Source organism: Varroa jacobsoni, unplaced genomic scaffold, assembly GCF_002532875.2.
Source record: "Varroa jacobsoni isolate VJ856 unplaced genomic scaffold, vjacob_1.0 scaffold_431, whole genome shotgun sequence".
Classification (NCBI taxonomy): Eukaryota; Metazoa; Arthropoda; class Arachnida; order Mesostigmata; family Varroidae; genus Varroa; species Varroa jacobsoni.
Genome location: NW_019213333.1, coordinates 159505 through 178035, shown reverse-complemented (window position 1 = coordinate 178035; position 18531 = coordinate 159505). Strand labels below are relative to the sequence as shown.

Genomic DNA, 18531 nt, shown 5'->3' with positions numbered 1-18531 from the left:
CGAACAGTTGCGACCGTAACGCAGCTGCGGTGGCGTAAACTTGTCGAAGGGGAGTGCGTTGCTGGATTGGCGGACGTCTCCAAAAGGGCCGAGTTCGTCATGGAAGTGTCAAGCCCATATATAGCAACAGGAATGAGTCGAAGTGTAATGGGGCTGAAGGATACTGGACTGAACGGAGGGCATTTAATAGGACAATAATAAACAATCATGCATGCTCAAAGAGCATAAAAGGCCATCATGTGACAATAGGGCGTCTGTGAAACCTGTGGGATCTAGGTGGTTAAAGAGGAAAATGGATATAGCCCCCTTCTAGTATCACAGATAGATCTGAGCGTTTACTCTGAGTGTTTACACTTCATGCTGGATACATTGTTTATTTTTCGGAAAACAATGTTGACGAATAAAACTAATGCTTAGGCCAACATTGAGTAAGTAGCTTTTCTTCGTAGATGCCATACTTGTTGTTATATACACCCGTAAACATAGCTTATGAAAAACAAAAGGAAAAATATATATATATATATATATATATGTATAGGTTTTGAAACGCACCTGCGAATCTTGTGACTGTGAGCTATTAGTTTGTTAAACATTATATCGTAATCTACGACCTTTTCCGGTGATGGCCTCGTAGCAAGTTTGCGGTGACATTATCAGTGGCATTAATTACTGCCCAGTCAGGGGTCAAGAAATGATTCACTCCGGCGCAAATAACGGCAAAGCTTAAATGTGCATCTATCCGTGCATGTGTGCTGGTATGCGTGTGTGCTGGTGTGCATGTGTGCTGATGTGCATATGATAAGCGTAGTCAAAAAACAATTGACTTTTCCTTATTTACAAATTAGCAATGACTCCAAGCAGCGATGGTGAGTTATTTTATCACCAGTATGCCTGAACTGTAAAAATACCTAAAGTCGATAAACACCAAAGTTCATTTTATACATTTTTTTTTTATCATTTCAAAGACTGTCAAAGTTTACGAAGCGAACGCATCGTCTAACCAATAATTCCGTTCGAGAGCTTTCGAACTTCGAGCTACTGTATAATGTAGCAAGGACTAACGCTGTGACCAAGTTTTGGTGCACTATGTTGCATAGAAATGGCAACATTTTTTTAAACATATTGAAATAGCTGGGGGTGCGTAGAAACAATGAAACTGACCTATCATTAGAATTTAGCCTATGTACAAAAACTACATTCTACATGTTCTAAAGTGTCTCTAACCATAGATAACCTAGACATATACCTAATATATGTACATCTTTACGTCTAGCATATTATAGTAATGTATGTGATCTTCTGAAACTACGATTTAAATCGGGATGCACTAAAATATAGAACGAAAACAGGATGACTCCTTGCGCTTAGCCAGACGAAGTTATTCTTCAATTTCGACGGATGCGAGAACGAGATACGTTCTTGCGCGCGAAATACATTGATTATCGCACTTAAAAAAGTCCAGCACCGGGTTTTTGTTGTTCTACCACATTACAGTTTTAAAGAGCTGGTCCGCTAAATCCAAATTCGGCTCTTTTGTACGTATTTTGAGGCAGGATGGGCAAAGCGTTTAGATGTATCGGTGTAGTGGGACAAGTTCCCTTTAAAATATGTCGCGTATCAGCTCATTGTCGTGTTCGGATGCTACATAGAGTGCGTTCACTTTTGCAGCCGATTATTAAAGTCATCATAACAATAGCTGTTCTATTTTTTTTCAGTCAGCATTGGGGCTAAACGAAAGGACGAAATCCAGCAGCGCAAAAAATTATGAGTATTAAAACATCTTTCGTTCTATCTTGCGGCGGTTTCTGAGATTAGGTGTAGGCGTAAGCGAATTCAGACCCAGGTAATTCCTAAAGCGGAAGTTATTCGGTCCATACCCCACGTTGAACTTTAAAAGGCGGAAGGAACTTTAAGGAACAACAATCAACGATAATTTCGATTGTTGTTGCAAAATCGATTGTTGAAAAAAATAGCTCCGATATCTTGCCCATTATTAATTTGTCGGTTTTGAAAGGAGCACAATTTTACCACTTGCGTCCACAGATTGCGCCTAATGTCCTAACCCTTCAAACACAGTGTTTAGCGCCAGTCGATCTCTTAGATGATACCGCTGGTCTTTCTTCGTTCATTCTGTGAGCACATCCTCTCCTATTCTGCCTCCACGGGATTAATTTCTCGAGTGAGGCTCGGAGATGATTAAATTCAGTCGATTAATATCTATCTGTGTACATAACGTACGATATGAACTTAATTGATACCGTCCGCTATTTACGGGATGATGATCAGCGTTATCCCCTTCCTTTCGGCTGACCGTCTGCCAACAGACGGCCCCGTTCAATGTCCGTGAATCTATTGCTGCGCCGCTAGCAAACAATTGTAGTTATTTTGACCCATACGTTGAACCGCACTGCCAGCAATCGTCCTGATCGCAGACTCGTTCGCCCGATCGCGTTTCCGCTGTCACGGCCGTTCTGGCTAAACGGCTATTTGGGCTATTTATAACATCCGAGTCATCAAAAAAGAAAGATTCGCATTCCACGAATAACCGCCCTATGACCGGACAAAACTGGCATAGTGGACTCACGGGAGAACTACTCTTTGTGTTGGCAATAGACAACTGAACGAACCATTTTCCAGCGGACGTGAATGCCACCATTCCAGCACGTATTTTGCAGACATTGTGTACCCAGTTGGTCAATCAGTGTCGTCATTTCGGGTAGCATCGCAAATCTACTCGTCGGATCGTTAGCAGTATTGTTACTAAGCCCGTATTGTATGTTCTCTCGAATTCATGAGTATGCGCCCGAATGATACACAGACATATGCGGAAATTGAGAGAGAGTCGGCGACAGACGCGTCGACTAGACCAAATGTAAACAGTTCACTACGTGAACCGACGCAGAAAGTTAACTAACCCTGTGTTATAAGGGGTATAATGCAAAAACACACGTCGACGTAAACCGCATGGACGGATCCAGATTGGGTATGGCTACGGTAGCATGGACGTTGTGACACCATCGTACCTAGGGGGTAAGGAAATTCGATGTCGAGACCAGCCACTTACGGTCAGAGTGTAGCCTGAGTGGAAATACTGAGAGGAATAATCATGATAAGAACAGTAGTAACAAAGTATAAGATAAAATTCGCAGGTATATAAATATAAAAACACGTTTTGTGCCACTGCTGAAGTCTGTGTCTTGTAGGATTAATTTCATCCGCTGTCGCTTGCGTGGCTGAACTGTTGCAGGATGCCGGCGTACAGCGTCACCTTGGGCAAAAACGCGTCCTATGTCAAGACTTGCCAGACACTATATCATCAATGAAACCGACCATAAGCTGTGGGGCAGCGAAGATCGACATAATGTACTATTTGGGAAGGACTAAAGTGAAGGTGTGAAAAGTGGCCATGAGATGAAGCGGAAACTAAAAGATGGAAACGAAAAATGCAGTGGAAATTCTGAAACAGGAATCATCGCAGAAGCATATGACCGAACCTTTTGCTATCCGTCCATCAAGAATACTAATCTATGATAATGACCATTGTCGTCTGCACGTTATGCCGCCTTGTGCGGCGTACTGAGACCCGCTAATAATACGACGAGCAAGCGGAGATAATGTTTCCTGCCCCACTTTCCATCAAACAGATGGTACTGTAACGGCGATTATGGTGGCATTGAACAGCAAAAAAACGTGGAAAACGACGCCAACAACAGTAACATCGCTGATAACAGAGAAAATCCGATGATGCGTACATAAAAAATAAAAGGTTTGCTGTATAACGATTATAGCTAAAATCCGATGCATGTCTGTTTTTTCTGTCCTGCAAATAGTACGTACGTCCTGCCTCTATGCACTGAAGGACGCTTTCAATAACGGTACCATTCCTCTAGCATTATTTCGACTTCAGGACTTCTTCCTACTGTGTTGACCACCATATTAGTCACTCTAGCGGGACGTTCGCAGGATTTTTTTAGCACGTGGAAGATAATAGTCGTTCTGTACTCTCTCATTACTGCAGCTCTTTTTATTAATAATAACTTGATTAACTTATGTTCCAAGCTACGTTTTTTGTCCGGAAAAACGGATTCGAAATCTTTGAGAGATTTGTTTCAAAAGCTGGAGAAAGCGTTGAAGCCATTGGTCTCATCCATACCAATTAATTTTATTGATTTTGCCGTACGAAGAAAGCAGCTGATTCAGGCAATGCTCAGACCGCCTCAGCTTAACGACAAGAACAACAAAGCGCATCATTTCAGTAGTCTTCTATAGGGTTCTATAAAATTCTATAGGGTCACGATATAAAAAATTGTTTTTCAAAAAGAGACCCTCACTGTCAACAAACATAGGACAGTAATAACGCAACACCCCAAAAAACGACAATTGAGTTTATTTACGTTGGCTGGAGCCTGGCAGCACAGGATCAAATGCAACATAATGGTACCCTTGGTAGCTTCACACTGCGGTGTGGATTATCTAACCAAAGAATTAACTTACCAGGTTGGATTGATCCTGAAATGAGTAATGAAGATTTGTAATCCAGCGTTTATCCCCAAACACCAAGACGTCACGCTCTTCCTGGAAGCACGCCGTCTGAAAGGAGAAAAATGCAGAACAAGCATAAGCAGAAACTTTTATCGACACGAATGAAACGCACAATATTATAACTAATATTCTTATTAATATTGTTATTATTATTACTATTAACATGATCATAAACATCGAACAGGTAATGGAGCGTCTGTTCCAGTAATTCTCATGTAATAACAAAAACTCTACGAACGGCTTTACGTTAGTTGCAGTGAAGCAAACATGACGCAGAAACGTTCCCGCATAGAACTAACCATTGCTTCATATAACTAACCGCTTCATTTGGTACGAAATGGTATCCAATACCTTGCATTTTTTCGCTTTGTCATTCCGTCCCTATTCATCTCATGAACACAACAAATCTAGCAAATATAGAAAGCTGAGTTAATATTTCAACAAGAACTGCTTCTGACATGACAGGTTTAACGAGAAATTCCACTTGGATAACGACCATCGGCAGATGTTGGGTCATAGCGACATTCTCAATTAGCATTTATTCAGACGTCCCCTGAAAGCGACAGCTATAACAGAATACACGAAGTTAAACAATGAAATGATGGCTACTGTTATCGTTTGATATCATTACCAGCAGTGTACCTGTCACGGTGGCCGCAATCGTCGTTTGCGTTTCTGTTGTTGTTTCAGCTAGCGCAAATTAGTTCAATATAAACGCCTACAAGAATGGCAAGCAGGGAGGCGGAAACGCGTTTAAACGCTTAGCGCAAAAAGGGGAGATAAATGGTGTTTTGAACGTCGGTGGTAATTGTACTAACAATAGCGGCCATTCCAGATGAGAAGAACAGCAACGGTAAAGAAATTATAGATAAGCGCCATCTTAGCTCTCCACATTGTCTTAATTAATATTCCGCAATCTGATGTATGCGGTTAGTCAGTTGTTGGGAGCCCAGTGGTGAGGTAGCTGACTTTGCTTGCTCAGCTTTGGTACGTTCACTCAACAATAATTAGTTAGGGAGTGTGTATCTTCATTTGAGATGAGAGGAAACGAAAGGCAAGACATTTCAACTGCTTTAGAGAAAGAGCCTTTACCATTTGTCCGGGCTCAAACCGTGTCACAGTGTGACGTTGTTGAAGCACATGCTGGAAGGATGAATAGTCGGCCGGAGTAAAGATCAGAACCGGCAGCATCGTCCGCGACGATATCACTAACAGCAACAAAAGCAGCCACGACAACTGGTGACGGAACTAAGAAGGAGCGGTTGTGTCGGCGAGCTTTAAAAACTCAGTATCAGTAAATGCTGTAGCACCAATGTCTACGAGCAAAGGGACACTACAAAACTCAATGATGACATCAACTATGTCATCGCCAATTCTATCTCCACCTCACAGGCTGGCTGGCTGGCTGGCTGGCTTTCTATCCACTTTCACGTCCGCTTAATAAGGAACACATGATATAGAGTTTCCGTATAACAGCAGCAGCAGCAGCAGCTGCAACACCGAAGTGACGGAACCAGAGAGAACAATTGCAAGAAAGTCAACGATAGAAGGACGCTTCATCGTTAGCAACAGCCTACATAGAACTAAAAGAATGTCCCGAACTACTGAAGCGGGATAGCACCTATGGGTAGTAGGGATGTACTAGACCTGTATTTGAAAAAGTTTGAATCACTGCAACGAGCCCTCTATAAGACGCTTCAAACCCCACACAAAAAAAACGGAAAAAGTCAGCAAGGTGTTAGTTGATACCTTGACTCAAGGACCGGAATACTTAAATTAGAGCAACGATTATAATGCTGAGCATACATTATCTAAATATAGTAAAAAATTGACTTAAATGGATCATGGTGATGCACGCTTCTCTGAGCGGCGAACGTTCAACATTACAAATGACGTATTGGGTAAAGATGATGTATCTGATTTCATCGCAAAGATATCTATCCGTTCTATGGTTTACTGCAAGCTAAATTACATAGTTAAGTAGATAGAAATCAAATGCTAGAATAAGCTCGCAGAGCATCAACGTATTATCTCCTTATAGAAAAATTACGCTTGTATAATAAATATTCTTATTACACATTGTAAAATACATACAGTTCCACGCCAGTAATGATTTTGCGTGCTTGTTTACATTCAACCTGAATCCTTGCCATTGAGGGCATTTGTTCATGTAATAGGTGGACATAGCAGGAACGATGTCAACAAAATGCATCAGCTGCAACAACATGGTCCATTGTAGGTATGGGGTTCATGTTTATGATATACGCGAGGTTCTCTATAGCTACAGTCATATCGTAGATATGGCTTTTGACAAACATTGAGTTAATGTTATAATTGTTTATTTCAACTTTCAAAATTGCCCGGGGTTTAGGGTGAATCATAAAAAGCTAATGATAATCACACTGTGACAGAGCATCTAATGTAGCGACTGTTTGCTAGATTTCGACGCATGGATATTATTTTTCGGCTTACTTCGTCGCCTTAGATCAGTTTTACCCACCACATATTGACTTTCCATGATAAAGTAAAATTGTTTCAAGCCGGAAAAGATCTAAAATTTTTGCGCTCCTGTATGCTTTTTTTGTTTTTTTAAAGGCCTGAATTGGCCAGAATTGGCTTCCATCCAAAAATAATATGTACGTGGTACTTTTTTTTGCGAGGAAAAGGTTTGTCATAATACTGTAAAAAGTCGATATATCTATGAATTTCGTTCCCGTGCTTACTACGGCGAAAAGATCTCTTTCCGCACGTAAGCACGATCTCGTTAAAAATTTCGCTTTTCTCTATCGAACATCTTGAGATGAAATTGTATAAAATTTTTATCTTAATCACCATTTCATTCCATAAAATAACAATAAACGAGATATCATTGATGCTACATTTCTTTCTTAAAAAAAAACCTGAATTTTCTACATATTTGTGATAGACGTATTGATAGAGATTTACCTACCAGTGTACCGCGCGGGTCAAACAAAGCAAGGATGAACCTTATATATCGATCAGCATTCACTAATAACAAGAATAAATATTTCAGCCTGTCTAATGTAATCGCTCTTCCCGTCAGGCGGTAACGACAAGAAAATTGCTTACACATTGAGAAAAATGCGTCTTTTGAACGAAATATTGACGACATATTTCGCACGCTGATCTTTTTCGAGTTGGCACCACCAACTACCGACTTCATATAAATAACATAAAGTAAATTTTTACGTCTTATGAGCATCGAATCATTCGTATGTCAGCTCCAGATTTGCTTGAGCAATATCCGATTGTACACTGAGTAGGGTTCACTCATATCACTACACCATGTTTTTCATTTAACTTTGATACAGCACTGATACGGCCAACAGAGCCTGCTGGCCTGTTTACTTTCGCTAGAAAAGGCTAGAGAAACTTTTTTGCAAAGGATTTGCTGTGATCATTGAGACCTACCAGAACCGTGAGCTCGTTGGCTGTCACCATGTTAGAAGAATCCACCAGGTCCACGGACTCCCGCTAAACACGCTTATCGTTAGCGAGACGATTTTCTTTATAGCGTGATCTATCAGAACTTGCTACGAGCGAGTTGGTGCAGTGCTCAATTCTGTTACTCCACACTATTTGTTATACTTTGATCTGGTCATATATCGTAATACAAAGCATCAGTCGATTTCATCAAAGAGCAGTTTAAAAAAATGGTATATAAGAATTACGAACTATTATTACCAAAGTTCGCATTAAAAGTCTATTAATGCTTTACATTCAGCAATATAAGTTTTCATCATCAGTAACACAGCGGCTTCAGGGCAATTACAGGTTAACAATAAACGACTCAGCTCATACAACAAGGCGATACGGTCCGAACCGCCATAACCTGGACTAGGTCAATTAGGAAAAGCGCGGCTAGAAGTTTAATGCGCTTGCCAGGTGTGAGAACGGCGCAAACTTGTGCCAATACAAATGGGTGAATAAGGGTATACAAACTATGGGAGCCAGTCGACGACGGCTACTATATTGCCCTTCGACGTCCGAAATCTCTCCTCAGTGAACGCTAATTGCAATTTCTTTTACGACCATTTGAAATGGGTACGGAATAATGAAAGGTGCCACAAATCTGACAACGATTCCACCAAATCTCTCTTTTTACGCTTTTTGCAATAAGGTTATCTGTACCCAAAAAGTGCATTTGTTACATATCGTCGATGCTCTAAAAATCAACCTATACATTTAGACGAAACTGTCTGTGCAACGCCTAGTTCTTGACCTATATTTCAAGTGTGACTATAGTAAGTACCAAATGAAACGAGCAGCTTTGAATGATTATCCTGGATAAAAATATGAAACCGAATCGAACATTAAAACTCTGATCTGACCTCTCTCTCCTGGTCATTTACACTGATACACGACTCAACTGCCAGCTACAATAGCCACTATACAATGCAGTACACGTACAGAGCTTTGTTATAGCATTGTTATTATTATTGTTACTTTATTATAAACATTATTATGTTATGAAAAAAGTTAATCCACAGCTGCTACATAATAACACCGACGCTACTTGATACAACCGCTACTAGACACAGCGTTTTTCTTCTCTTATTTATTGTGCGTTTGGAGAAAAAACTGTACATCCAATAACACTCAATCACTATATAACGCGCTTTCATTCACGGTGCACGCGTGATCGAAGAGAATTCACGGGACCAACAAAGGATCAAGACGTATGGAGTCGTGTGTGCGTGGCCCTTCCCGGGACCCTTTTACGGGCCGTTGAGTCCCTATGTACCGCATTATAACTGCCATTTTGACCTTTTCAGATCATCATCATTCGCGTCCCTCCGTGCTGACGACTATAACCAGCGGTGTCAAGAATTTCCTTTACCATTATGCAGTAAAAAACGGGTATTATTTTTATTGATAGGCGGAATGTTGCTCGTTTGATTGGCAAATAGTTGTCTATAGAGAGCAGTCTTCGGAACGTTTCGGAGGCTCTCAGGGTCATCCTCTTCGTTAACCCTTCTTATATAATCATAATGAATCAGCTTCTTACAGATGCATGGATCCTAGTCGATGACAAAATCTTAACGTGACTCTAAACCGCTGAAAGCCGTCTAAACGATTATCCTCGTACAAAACTAGATAACCAGATGCCGTGCGCCCGTCATTAGATTAACAACATCAATGACGTGAGCCGTAGCTATGGTGACAATCACAGCTAATAGATAAAACGGTATCACCAAATATAGCCAGAGCGACAGGGTAAACGTTCTTATCTGTCGAGTTAACAAGGTATACAAATACACACGAGGATATTCTTGTATGCACGTATATTAGACTAAACTATTTTTGACTTGTGTATCAGGCGCGCTTAAATCTTTTCGTAACGATTATTTCGTGGCACTACAATTTCGTTATATAAAACGGGGTGAAGCTTTCTAGTTGTTGTAGCAACATGGCAAATAATTGCCGTAGGCAAGACCAAGTCAGTCGATCTTTTTAACGATGCTTGTGCACGTTTTTGATGATTTCGGAAAGAACGACACACGACGAGATACGACGATTATAACGTACTATATTCTAGTTATGTCACCGAAGTACTCTATAGAGCAAACTTGATGCAGTCTAGAACTAATAGCTCTCGGTTAAAGCATATAGCTGAGTCCCGTTATACGATACATTTTTTATTGATGAAAGATTAACGTTGAGAGAAACATTCAAGTTCCACAAAATAAGCTCAAGTAAGAACAACTTTTGCAAATCTTAGTTCAATTATATAAAAGAGTAATTCGAAAGTTTTCTATGAAGAGCATTTTCTGTTTATTCTGCTTACCTCAGCGCGCTTGAGCATCTCCCACTTGTTGAGTATCTTCATGGCATAAACTTTATGCGAACTTTTTTCTCGCACTACGGCAACTTCCCCGAAAGCACCGCGGCCAATTACTTTCAGGATCTCAAAATCGCTGCGTGCCAAACGCTGGCGTTTCACTTCGGCGACAACGGGCGACACTGCAATCCAATTTCACGAATTAGAATCTTTTACGACCAGTTGTATATGCGCAGCTACCATTAACAAGCCGAGCGATTATTAATTAATACCAACACGAAAATATATCAGGAACTAAACACGTTGAAATTTCAACTGAAGCTAAATACACAGCTTTTATTTATTTAGTGATCTTATCCGTTCCTTAAATAGCGTTCATGTAGATAGAAACCCGAAATAACCTGGCGATGAAGGCGCCTACCAACTTGAGCAAACATACGCACTTTTAAATCTTATCAGAACTAAATAAAAGGACGAGTTGAAATTTTAATAAACTTGACTAAGTTGTCGAAAAGGCCATGTGTCTAAAATATTCCCACGACAACTGTTGCACTACGAACATTATCATTTTAATATTTCTATCTCTAATGCCCAATAATTTTTGCAATTCCAATAACAATGCAAAGTCTATATGTTTTGTGTAACTTTAGAGCAAATGTGAACTATATATATATATATATATATATATATATATATGTCTCCATTTGTATACATTCACTCAGATCACTAGATCTAAAAGTCGCCCGCCGTAACTGATGTATAGTTGCATCGGTCTATTTACCTTTTCAGGTAAGCTACTGTTCTGAGTATAGGCCTAACAGTTGCAATCGATAGGTGTAACCGCGAAAATGAGTGGTCTCTTAAAGCTAATTTTGCGGTCGTTTACCATCAGGTATATCGCTGTGCTTTTTAGCTGCAGAAGTCCGCATTCCGGCCACAGGCACACTGAGGGTTATATCCAAAAAAGGCTTTCTTGTCAACGGTGTGGAAAGGCCAAAATTATGAAAACAGTTACTACCGACCGCACTATTTCGTTACACTAACTATATGAATCAGAGTAAATATATGTACACATAATTCCCGCCTGAATTCTATAAAGAAAGCTTATAATAGCGACTGCAGACCGCTATAAAATTGTTTCTGTAAAACTAGTGACTCAGTGTTTCTTTATCATTGGTTAACATTACCAGATGCCACTACCAATGTGGCTGAGGCGGCATTCTGTCAGCACTAGATCAACATTAGCGATGAATGTCATTTTTCAGATGATACATCGTGTCAACTGAGCTGTCTTAATCAAGGAATAGGGTCTTCAATTATCTCATGTACAAGAACAAGTTATTGGGACAGTTCATTGTTCCTTGTAAAAAAACAACTTTTTACAACAAAGAGCTTAAGATGCATAATTAGCGCTCATCTACATATAAATGAAGCGTTAAAAATCCGCAGCACAAGTAACAGAATTTAGCTCATTCCGTCATAGCGACCCGCATCAAAAGGTTTCTATTCCGGCCCCACTTAAATATAATGAGCTACAAACTTATCAGAGGTAAATTAGACTAAAATAAATTACATATATACATTTCGAGGTTTACATAGCCCTAGTTCCAGAAACAGAGATAGAACTTTTGTGCACGATTGTAAATAAATGAAAGCTTCGCATAACCTATAGCAAAGCTAACGAACATCAACTTCACTTTTCAAACATTTAAAGAAATAATATGCTTACCGTTCTGAGTAACATGTTTCCTAATTTATGAGCCAAACGTGAAAAACAAAAGTTAAATTAACGAAAAAAAAAATGAAATGGATAGCAAGCATCGAAGTTGCATGAACCTTATTCTTTTTAAAGCAGAAATATTCAGAGCCCTCTAGATAGTTGCTGAAATTAGGCCAAGCTTGTAAAAAGTTTCATTGTATTGAAAACAAAGTCAATTGCAGTTCAACGAGACATAGAAATGATGTTATTTGTCAGGCTCCGTCCCATCTGATTCACTTTTTACGATGATGCACGTAGATACGGTCATAAATGATTCACGTTCGTATGCTACTTCCGGGTGACCAAAATTTTGTATAAATGCTAGAAATGTACTTACGCCCAACAAAGGGGCAGGTCAGAACTTCTTGTGGAAATAATTTATGCTTAAAGCAGGACAAAGCAGAGACAATGGAAGAACGAGTACTCCCTGGAGATCAGTTACTCTTCTAACGTGTGCATTCGACAGGCCCGAATCGCCGCTGTTTCCGAGCGTACCTTCAGGCCCTCGACACAAGACGGCTTTAGCCTCCTGACCGCTGATCGCTACTCGACTATGAAAACGTAGTCCGTGGCGCCAACAGTTTTGGAAGACTATGTATTCTAAATGGCTACACGACTGGAAGTGTCTCCCTGGAGAACACTTACATTGTTTGTAATATACGCTTTCACCTGTTTGTATAAAGAATACGTGTGTATTGTAACTCATAACCATGCTGTCACGACTATAAAAATCCTGTTCTACCCTTCTGCGATCGTTATCTTTCGCTTTCGACAACACAATTTCCCTAAAGAACCCGCCGATCCGACAGGGTCACGCGCGAATCGTAGAACAAACTGTTTTCTGTGCTTTCCGTAATTTTCGTCCAGGGTATGCATAGGCCGGTAAAAATCGGACATAGAGCTTCGATAATCGTGACACAAGTCTAAAGCGAATTCGAAATTCGGGCTGTAACATGCTGTTACAAATAGTAGGCCTAGAACTCCAATTGGCTGTTTGGTGGACAGTGGCCTTACGCGGACCATAAGGATGAATTATTCGTTCTTTAACAGTTTGAAACAGTTGCATTTAAAAAATCCTATGTTTTGAAATACGCAACGGAACCGCCTATTAAAATGATCTCTTTGTTCGGGAAGGTTCACATATCCTTGTATTGTACTTTTATCCCATCCAGTGTGTAGGTCACCAAGAAAGTAATGAAACTGATTTAGATCTCGTAGTCGTGTGCACTGTATTACGTTTAGCAAAATGATTAAAGCTGAATTTCTATCTTACTAAAAAAAATCATTTTATTTTTTGATTATGACTACTAAATCGACCCCCCTTTAATAACAAAGATAAAAAAGACCGCAACTCTAAGAGAAACGTTTTTTGCAAATCGAAAAAATGTTTATTAGTATGAAACATGAAAAAGCGTCGTCAGCCGATTCGTTTGACACAGTTCCGTTCTTGGCAGGCAGAAATACGATAGCCACAAGCCAAATGCAACTAACTGTCTAGCATATATATAGGCTGACTATTCTGGTGGACCGTGAACAAAATTACTTTCATGATCAAAGCCACATGCGGCATTGATCATTTATAGTTAATCGAAAGTCGTGATTGGTAGAGTTGCCAGCAAAAGCAGAGCCTTTAGTAGATTACAGTAACATGGATCCCCGAAACCCCAAACGATCAGGCTCAGCTAATCTGATGAAAAATCGCATAGGCGTCGTATGGAGTTTTACTTCACTGTAGGTGTACATCTCGAGTTCGTTGCGTCTGAACATTTGCACCTTCTTTTGTTGTCCGGACAACATGTTATTACTAAAAATTTCCTAGTACAACCCAAAAGTACCCTTACATAGTCAAGTACACCAATGAGGCACAGTAATCATTCAAATATGGCAAAGGATGAACTACATTTTTGCATAAAGTCGTAGTAATTACGCCATGCATGTACCACAACCAAATCAAAAGCACAGCGCATATAGAAATAACGTGTGTACGTGCCGCTATTTAGAATAAAAAGCTAAGCGCGATGGAAGAAAGCGAACTAAGTTGGAAATGAAAATATATAATTTCGTACTGAAAAACGTTTTGTCAGTCTACCAAACGAAAAGATAAATAGTAACGCAAAACGAAAACTATATAACCTTTACCTCTTCTCGAACGATTGGCCTATCATTCGGCAGTTTGCAGATAACTTCATAAAGTCAAGATACTGAAATCCGTCGTTGAACTCATACCTCACGCCGAAAGTAGTTTCGTGTCAGAAAGGCTATAGGGCTGTTTTATTAAAAAAATTTTGAACCAAACCTTTGAAGACGTTAGACTAGAAAAGGCTTCTAGCTTTACGATGACCTTCTCTAACATAGACGAAGTAGACTAACGAAACGTAGACTACGAGTACAGTACACAGTATTCCTAGTAGAGAATATATTAAAAAGAAGAGGTGCGCCGGACTACTGGTAGTGGACTTATATCAAGTTGTCTACTATGCGTTCATTAAAGTTACCCTTAAATGGAAAATGTCATAGAGAATATTTCTAAAGGGAAGTATCCTGATCGGTGTTGTATTATTTAGAAGCAACTTCGATTACAAAACTACCAGTGTACCCTTTTTCTTTCATCGACTGAGTAAGGTCATTGCAACAGTTAACGTCCAACGAATAATATGAATCACCAGATCCACATTGCATTAGCAGATCCTTATGCCATTCGGTAGCCGAAGGGTCCTCTCCAAGCACCGATAACTGCTGCTACTGCCCTAACGCCTGAGCATCGTTGCGTTTACGATGATCACCAAAATTACGCTTGCCGGTCTGGCGCAGATAACTTTTGGACAGTCCGCGAACAGGGGCCCCAATGGACAGCCCAGGTATGACAGAGAAAAACCTGTAAACAGTGGATGTTTAATGTACCCACTCCATTACTGATAATATGACGGCCAGAATTCGTCGCTTACCAACCGGTGAACTTCACTGTTCTGCTGGAATGGGCGTACCACACGCAGACAGATACGGCAGCAGCCCACTACCATTTAGCAGTGCACAGATGACACCGTTACCTCTTTGGTAATCAAGCGGTATTCAATGGCCAATGCAGTTCCTATGGAAGTTTACATTCGGTGAGCAGAATGAATAGATAGCTGTGTTGCAGGGGAAAAATACTGTAAATCTACAAAAGTAGACATTCAGCTCCCTGGCGGGCAGAATGCTAGATATTGTAAACAATACTTTGCGCTGTTCAATATGAACAACGTTGTTGTCTTGTCGAAAATCAAGTTTTAGAAAGCCAAATACACAAATTGAAGATATTTACAATAATCAAAGAGCGCATATAATGATATCTGATAATATAGGCAGGCGCATGTAATAAAAAAGAGCTGATATTAAAAATCACTGAATTTTCATTATGCAAGGATAAATGCAACAGAGCGCATCTTTAGCTTTAAGTGTAAGTCGTGCCGCCCAACCCTATACGATTAGAGTTCTGAGATAAATGTACACTCACATGTTATGAGCCAGTTTGATCTACAAAGACTGACAAAGTCGTTGAAAGCTACGTGTGACATAACTTCTAGCCAAAATGATGTTTTCTTCTCAGTTAAAGCTTTGTTATGTTATTTTCTGTAGCATAAACTCGGTAGAACTTATTTGAAACAAAGCCAGCTTCTATATCGAAAGCGTAATATTCGCATTTTAATATTAAAATTTCTTAGTCCACCATGGTCCATTAAGCACGCATAGAAAAACCTGATCCATCTGCTTAATTTTGAGTTTTTCCAGTGAAGATCTTGAACATTGCATGATCTTCAATAAAATGTTCATATAGATAAATACCGCCCTATCTTCTACACTTCAAATACTCTGTCCTGTACTTGCTTCTGTTTGATTCTCAATAGGACAATCTCCAACAAAAAAGATCATACTCAATTTTAAGGATTTGCTATTTTTTTCTTGCCTGAAGCAAGGTATTTTAATCTATCAAATATTATTCTATGTTAAATATAGTTTCAAAGTGATTTGATGCCGATATAGACATAATAGAGAAATTTCCACATATTCGGACTAAAGTCAGGCCAGATCTAATAATCATTAATAATAGAATTAGAAAAAGGACCAGGCAGCTTAAAACCCCGTGAGTTTCCGTGATGCTCTTGTAGGTGGACAGATGGGCACTCAACAGCAGAGTTTCATATCAAACATATCCACAGAGATTCACCGTCCTAATTCGCGTGTTCGATATCTCTGTCCTTTTGTAATGAAATACGACTTCGCGAGATCTGACAATTCAGTTATTCAAGTGGATTGTGTCATACCATCTGACGTAAAATGTGCCTCGTGCCACCGGCCCCTATTTGGTCGATTTAGAGGTGCATATATATATGTTTTTCGAACCGTAACAGTGCTCATTCCAAAGTAGGGAGCGACAAAAAGACAGAAACAGTAGCGGAAACAGCAGTGAACTAATTAAAGCAGAACGACTAGCGTGTTAACAGCAGCAGCAGCGGCTCTGACGATGCTGAAGCACAAGAAAGAACTGCCCTGGTAGGAAGCGCCATCATGTCATGGTGAAATGAGGTAAAACTGCTGACATCAATAAAAATATCGACGAGAGACAACTACGGCAACGCTCGCTCGACGTTTACATAAATACAGCGAAAATACAGCAGGCGCCGCTTGTAACGCCAACATAAGGTGTTGTAGGCACGATTCGACAGAAAAATCCCACAAAAAAGCGCTTGGCCGTAACAACAAACCATACAACAGTCATTCAATTAAAACAAAATTTAACCACAATGACACAGGTTTCATTACTAAACGAGTCGAGAGATAGAGTGAAGAATCGAATGAATTTTTAATCGACAAGAAGGTGTTATGATACCGGCATATGTAAACATTGTCAAGGCTGAAAGAGTAAGCGTTGGTTTTGTCCTTAGGAAAACTATTTTTTGTTACTGTGGCCTTATTCCTGGCCACATTGTTCAGCCTGACAAAAACTACCAGAACAACGAACCAGTGCAATATGGCCCTGTTGATGAACTCTGACAAATCCTGTTTGAAGGTGTTTTGAAAATTTTTGTCTTGCTCTGTTTCTTTATCTTCCTGTACTATGGAATATCGAATTACCACATAAACTTCGCTTTTGACACAATACGATGAACAACTGTTCAATACGTTTTACGATGATAGGATAGCTCTAAACGCAATTATGAGCATACGCCAACGCATGCTCGAATAATGCAACGATTTTGCTTCTAAAGGTAATCATGATTGATGCTTGTTTCTGTCGGTGTAGCCTCGATCGAAACGGCTGCGGATTCGCAAAATTGCCGACCTGTGTTCTTCTGAACGAATAAAATCCCATATATGAACAGCGAACAACAAAGAGAAATTCGATTAGCCACACGCATCAACGCTTTAATAAACTTATTAGGATGTGAAAATTCAGCTGTGGTATAGCAAATCACGAACCGGTTACCAACAGCGTTAAAGCATTTTGTCACTATAAGATACCACACGATTGGAAACATCAAATTGAAAAGCCGTTGTCGCTCCAACCTTATTAGCGAAATTTCTTGAACCGCTAGAGTGGGTTGATGTCGCTAATAAAATAGTGCTGTTAGCAGTCGTATCGCCTGCCTTTGTTATTTTAGCATTCAGAAATTATGCAGGCGTTTCAGATACCAGCACGACTTAGCCGAATTATCCAGCTTTTGGCCATAGACGACGACGTGCGTAAGGACCACGTTTACCGTGGCTCGCGTAATTGCACTCTGTCCATTACCGAATGCAAATAATTATAACCCTACAATGTAAGATCAAGGGAAACTTGTTTGAGATGACGTAAGCGGACTTGGTTGTAATCACCTTGTAATCAGGGTTCTGGAAAATCGAGTTACGCTAGGAACATGCTGAAAACAAGCGCAGATCGAAGCAAATGCGTTACAACCTCTGCCACACAATTCGGTACATTGAAGTCTTATTTAAGAGTAGTATTTTCGTTAAGTTTATTGTAAAACAACCTGAATTAATATTTTCGAAGACCCAAGTTGGACCTTAAATATATTATAACAGGTGTGTCATCAAAAATACTCTAAAACGACGAACACCGATAACATCGACGCAGATAAAGAGGAGATTCATTTTAACAGAACAAAATAAGAAAGAATGTGCAGCAATCGAGGACAAGACCTTTGAACACAGATGAAAGCGTCCAAACCCAAACCTCGGAGCGTAAATGGCCTATATAAAACCAGCTAACTTTTCCTGGCAAAATTTTAAAATTTAATTCATAGATAGATCTAGGAAACGATAAAAATGCCACTCGAGAGCTACCGTTATATCTTATGATCTTATTATATTATCTCTTATATTATCTTACTAACCAAGCTGCGCCTAACTAGTCATTGAGTAAGGTTTTAAACCTATAATGTCGTCAACA

The 18531-nt window shown here is 39.8% G+C and overlaps 1 protein-coding gene and 1 long non-coding RNA gene across 3 annotated transcripts in view; one reads left to right on the top strand and one right to left on the bottom strand.

Moving 5' to 3' along the window:
* The window catches only part of gek (serine/threonine-protein kinase gek), a 42864-nt gene that overhangs the window by 17360 nt on the left and 6973 nt on the right, over positions 1-18531 (bottom strand). For both annotated transcript variants that reach the window (XM_022833088.2, XM_022833089.2), the window contains exons 2-3: positions 10352-10527; positions 4495-4590 (exon numbers count right to left, since the gene is read on the bottom strand). In XM_022833088.2, the coding sequence (XP_022688823.1) occupies positions 4495-4590; positions 10352-10527 (272 nt within the window). The remainder of the gene's footprint in view (positions 1-4494; positions 4591-10351; positions 10528-18531) is intronic.
* LOC111260382 (uncharacterized) lies at positions 2399-3797 on the top strand. The gene is made up of 2 exons (XR_002680309.2): positions 2399-3030; positions 3248-3797. It is a non-coding gene; the product is annotated as an uncharacterized LOC111260382 (long non-coding RNA).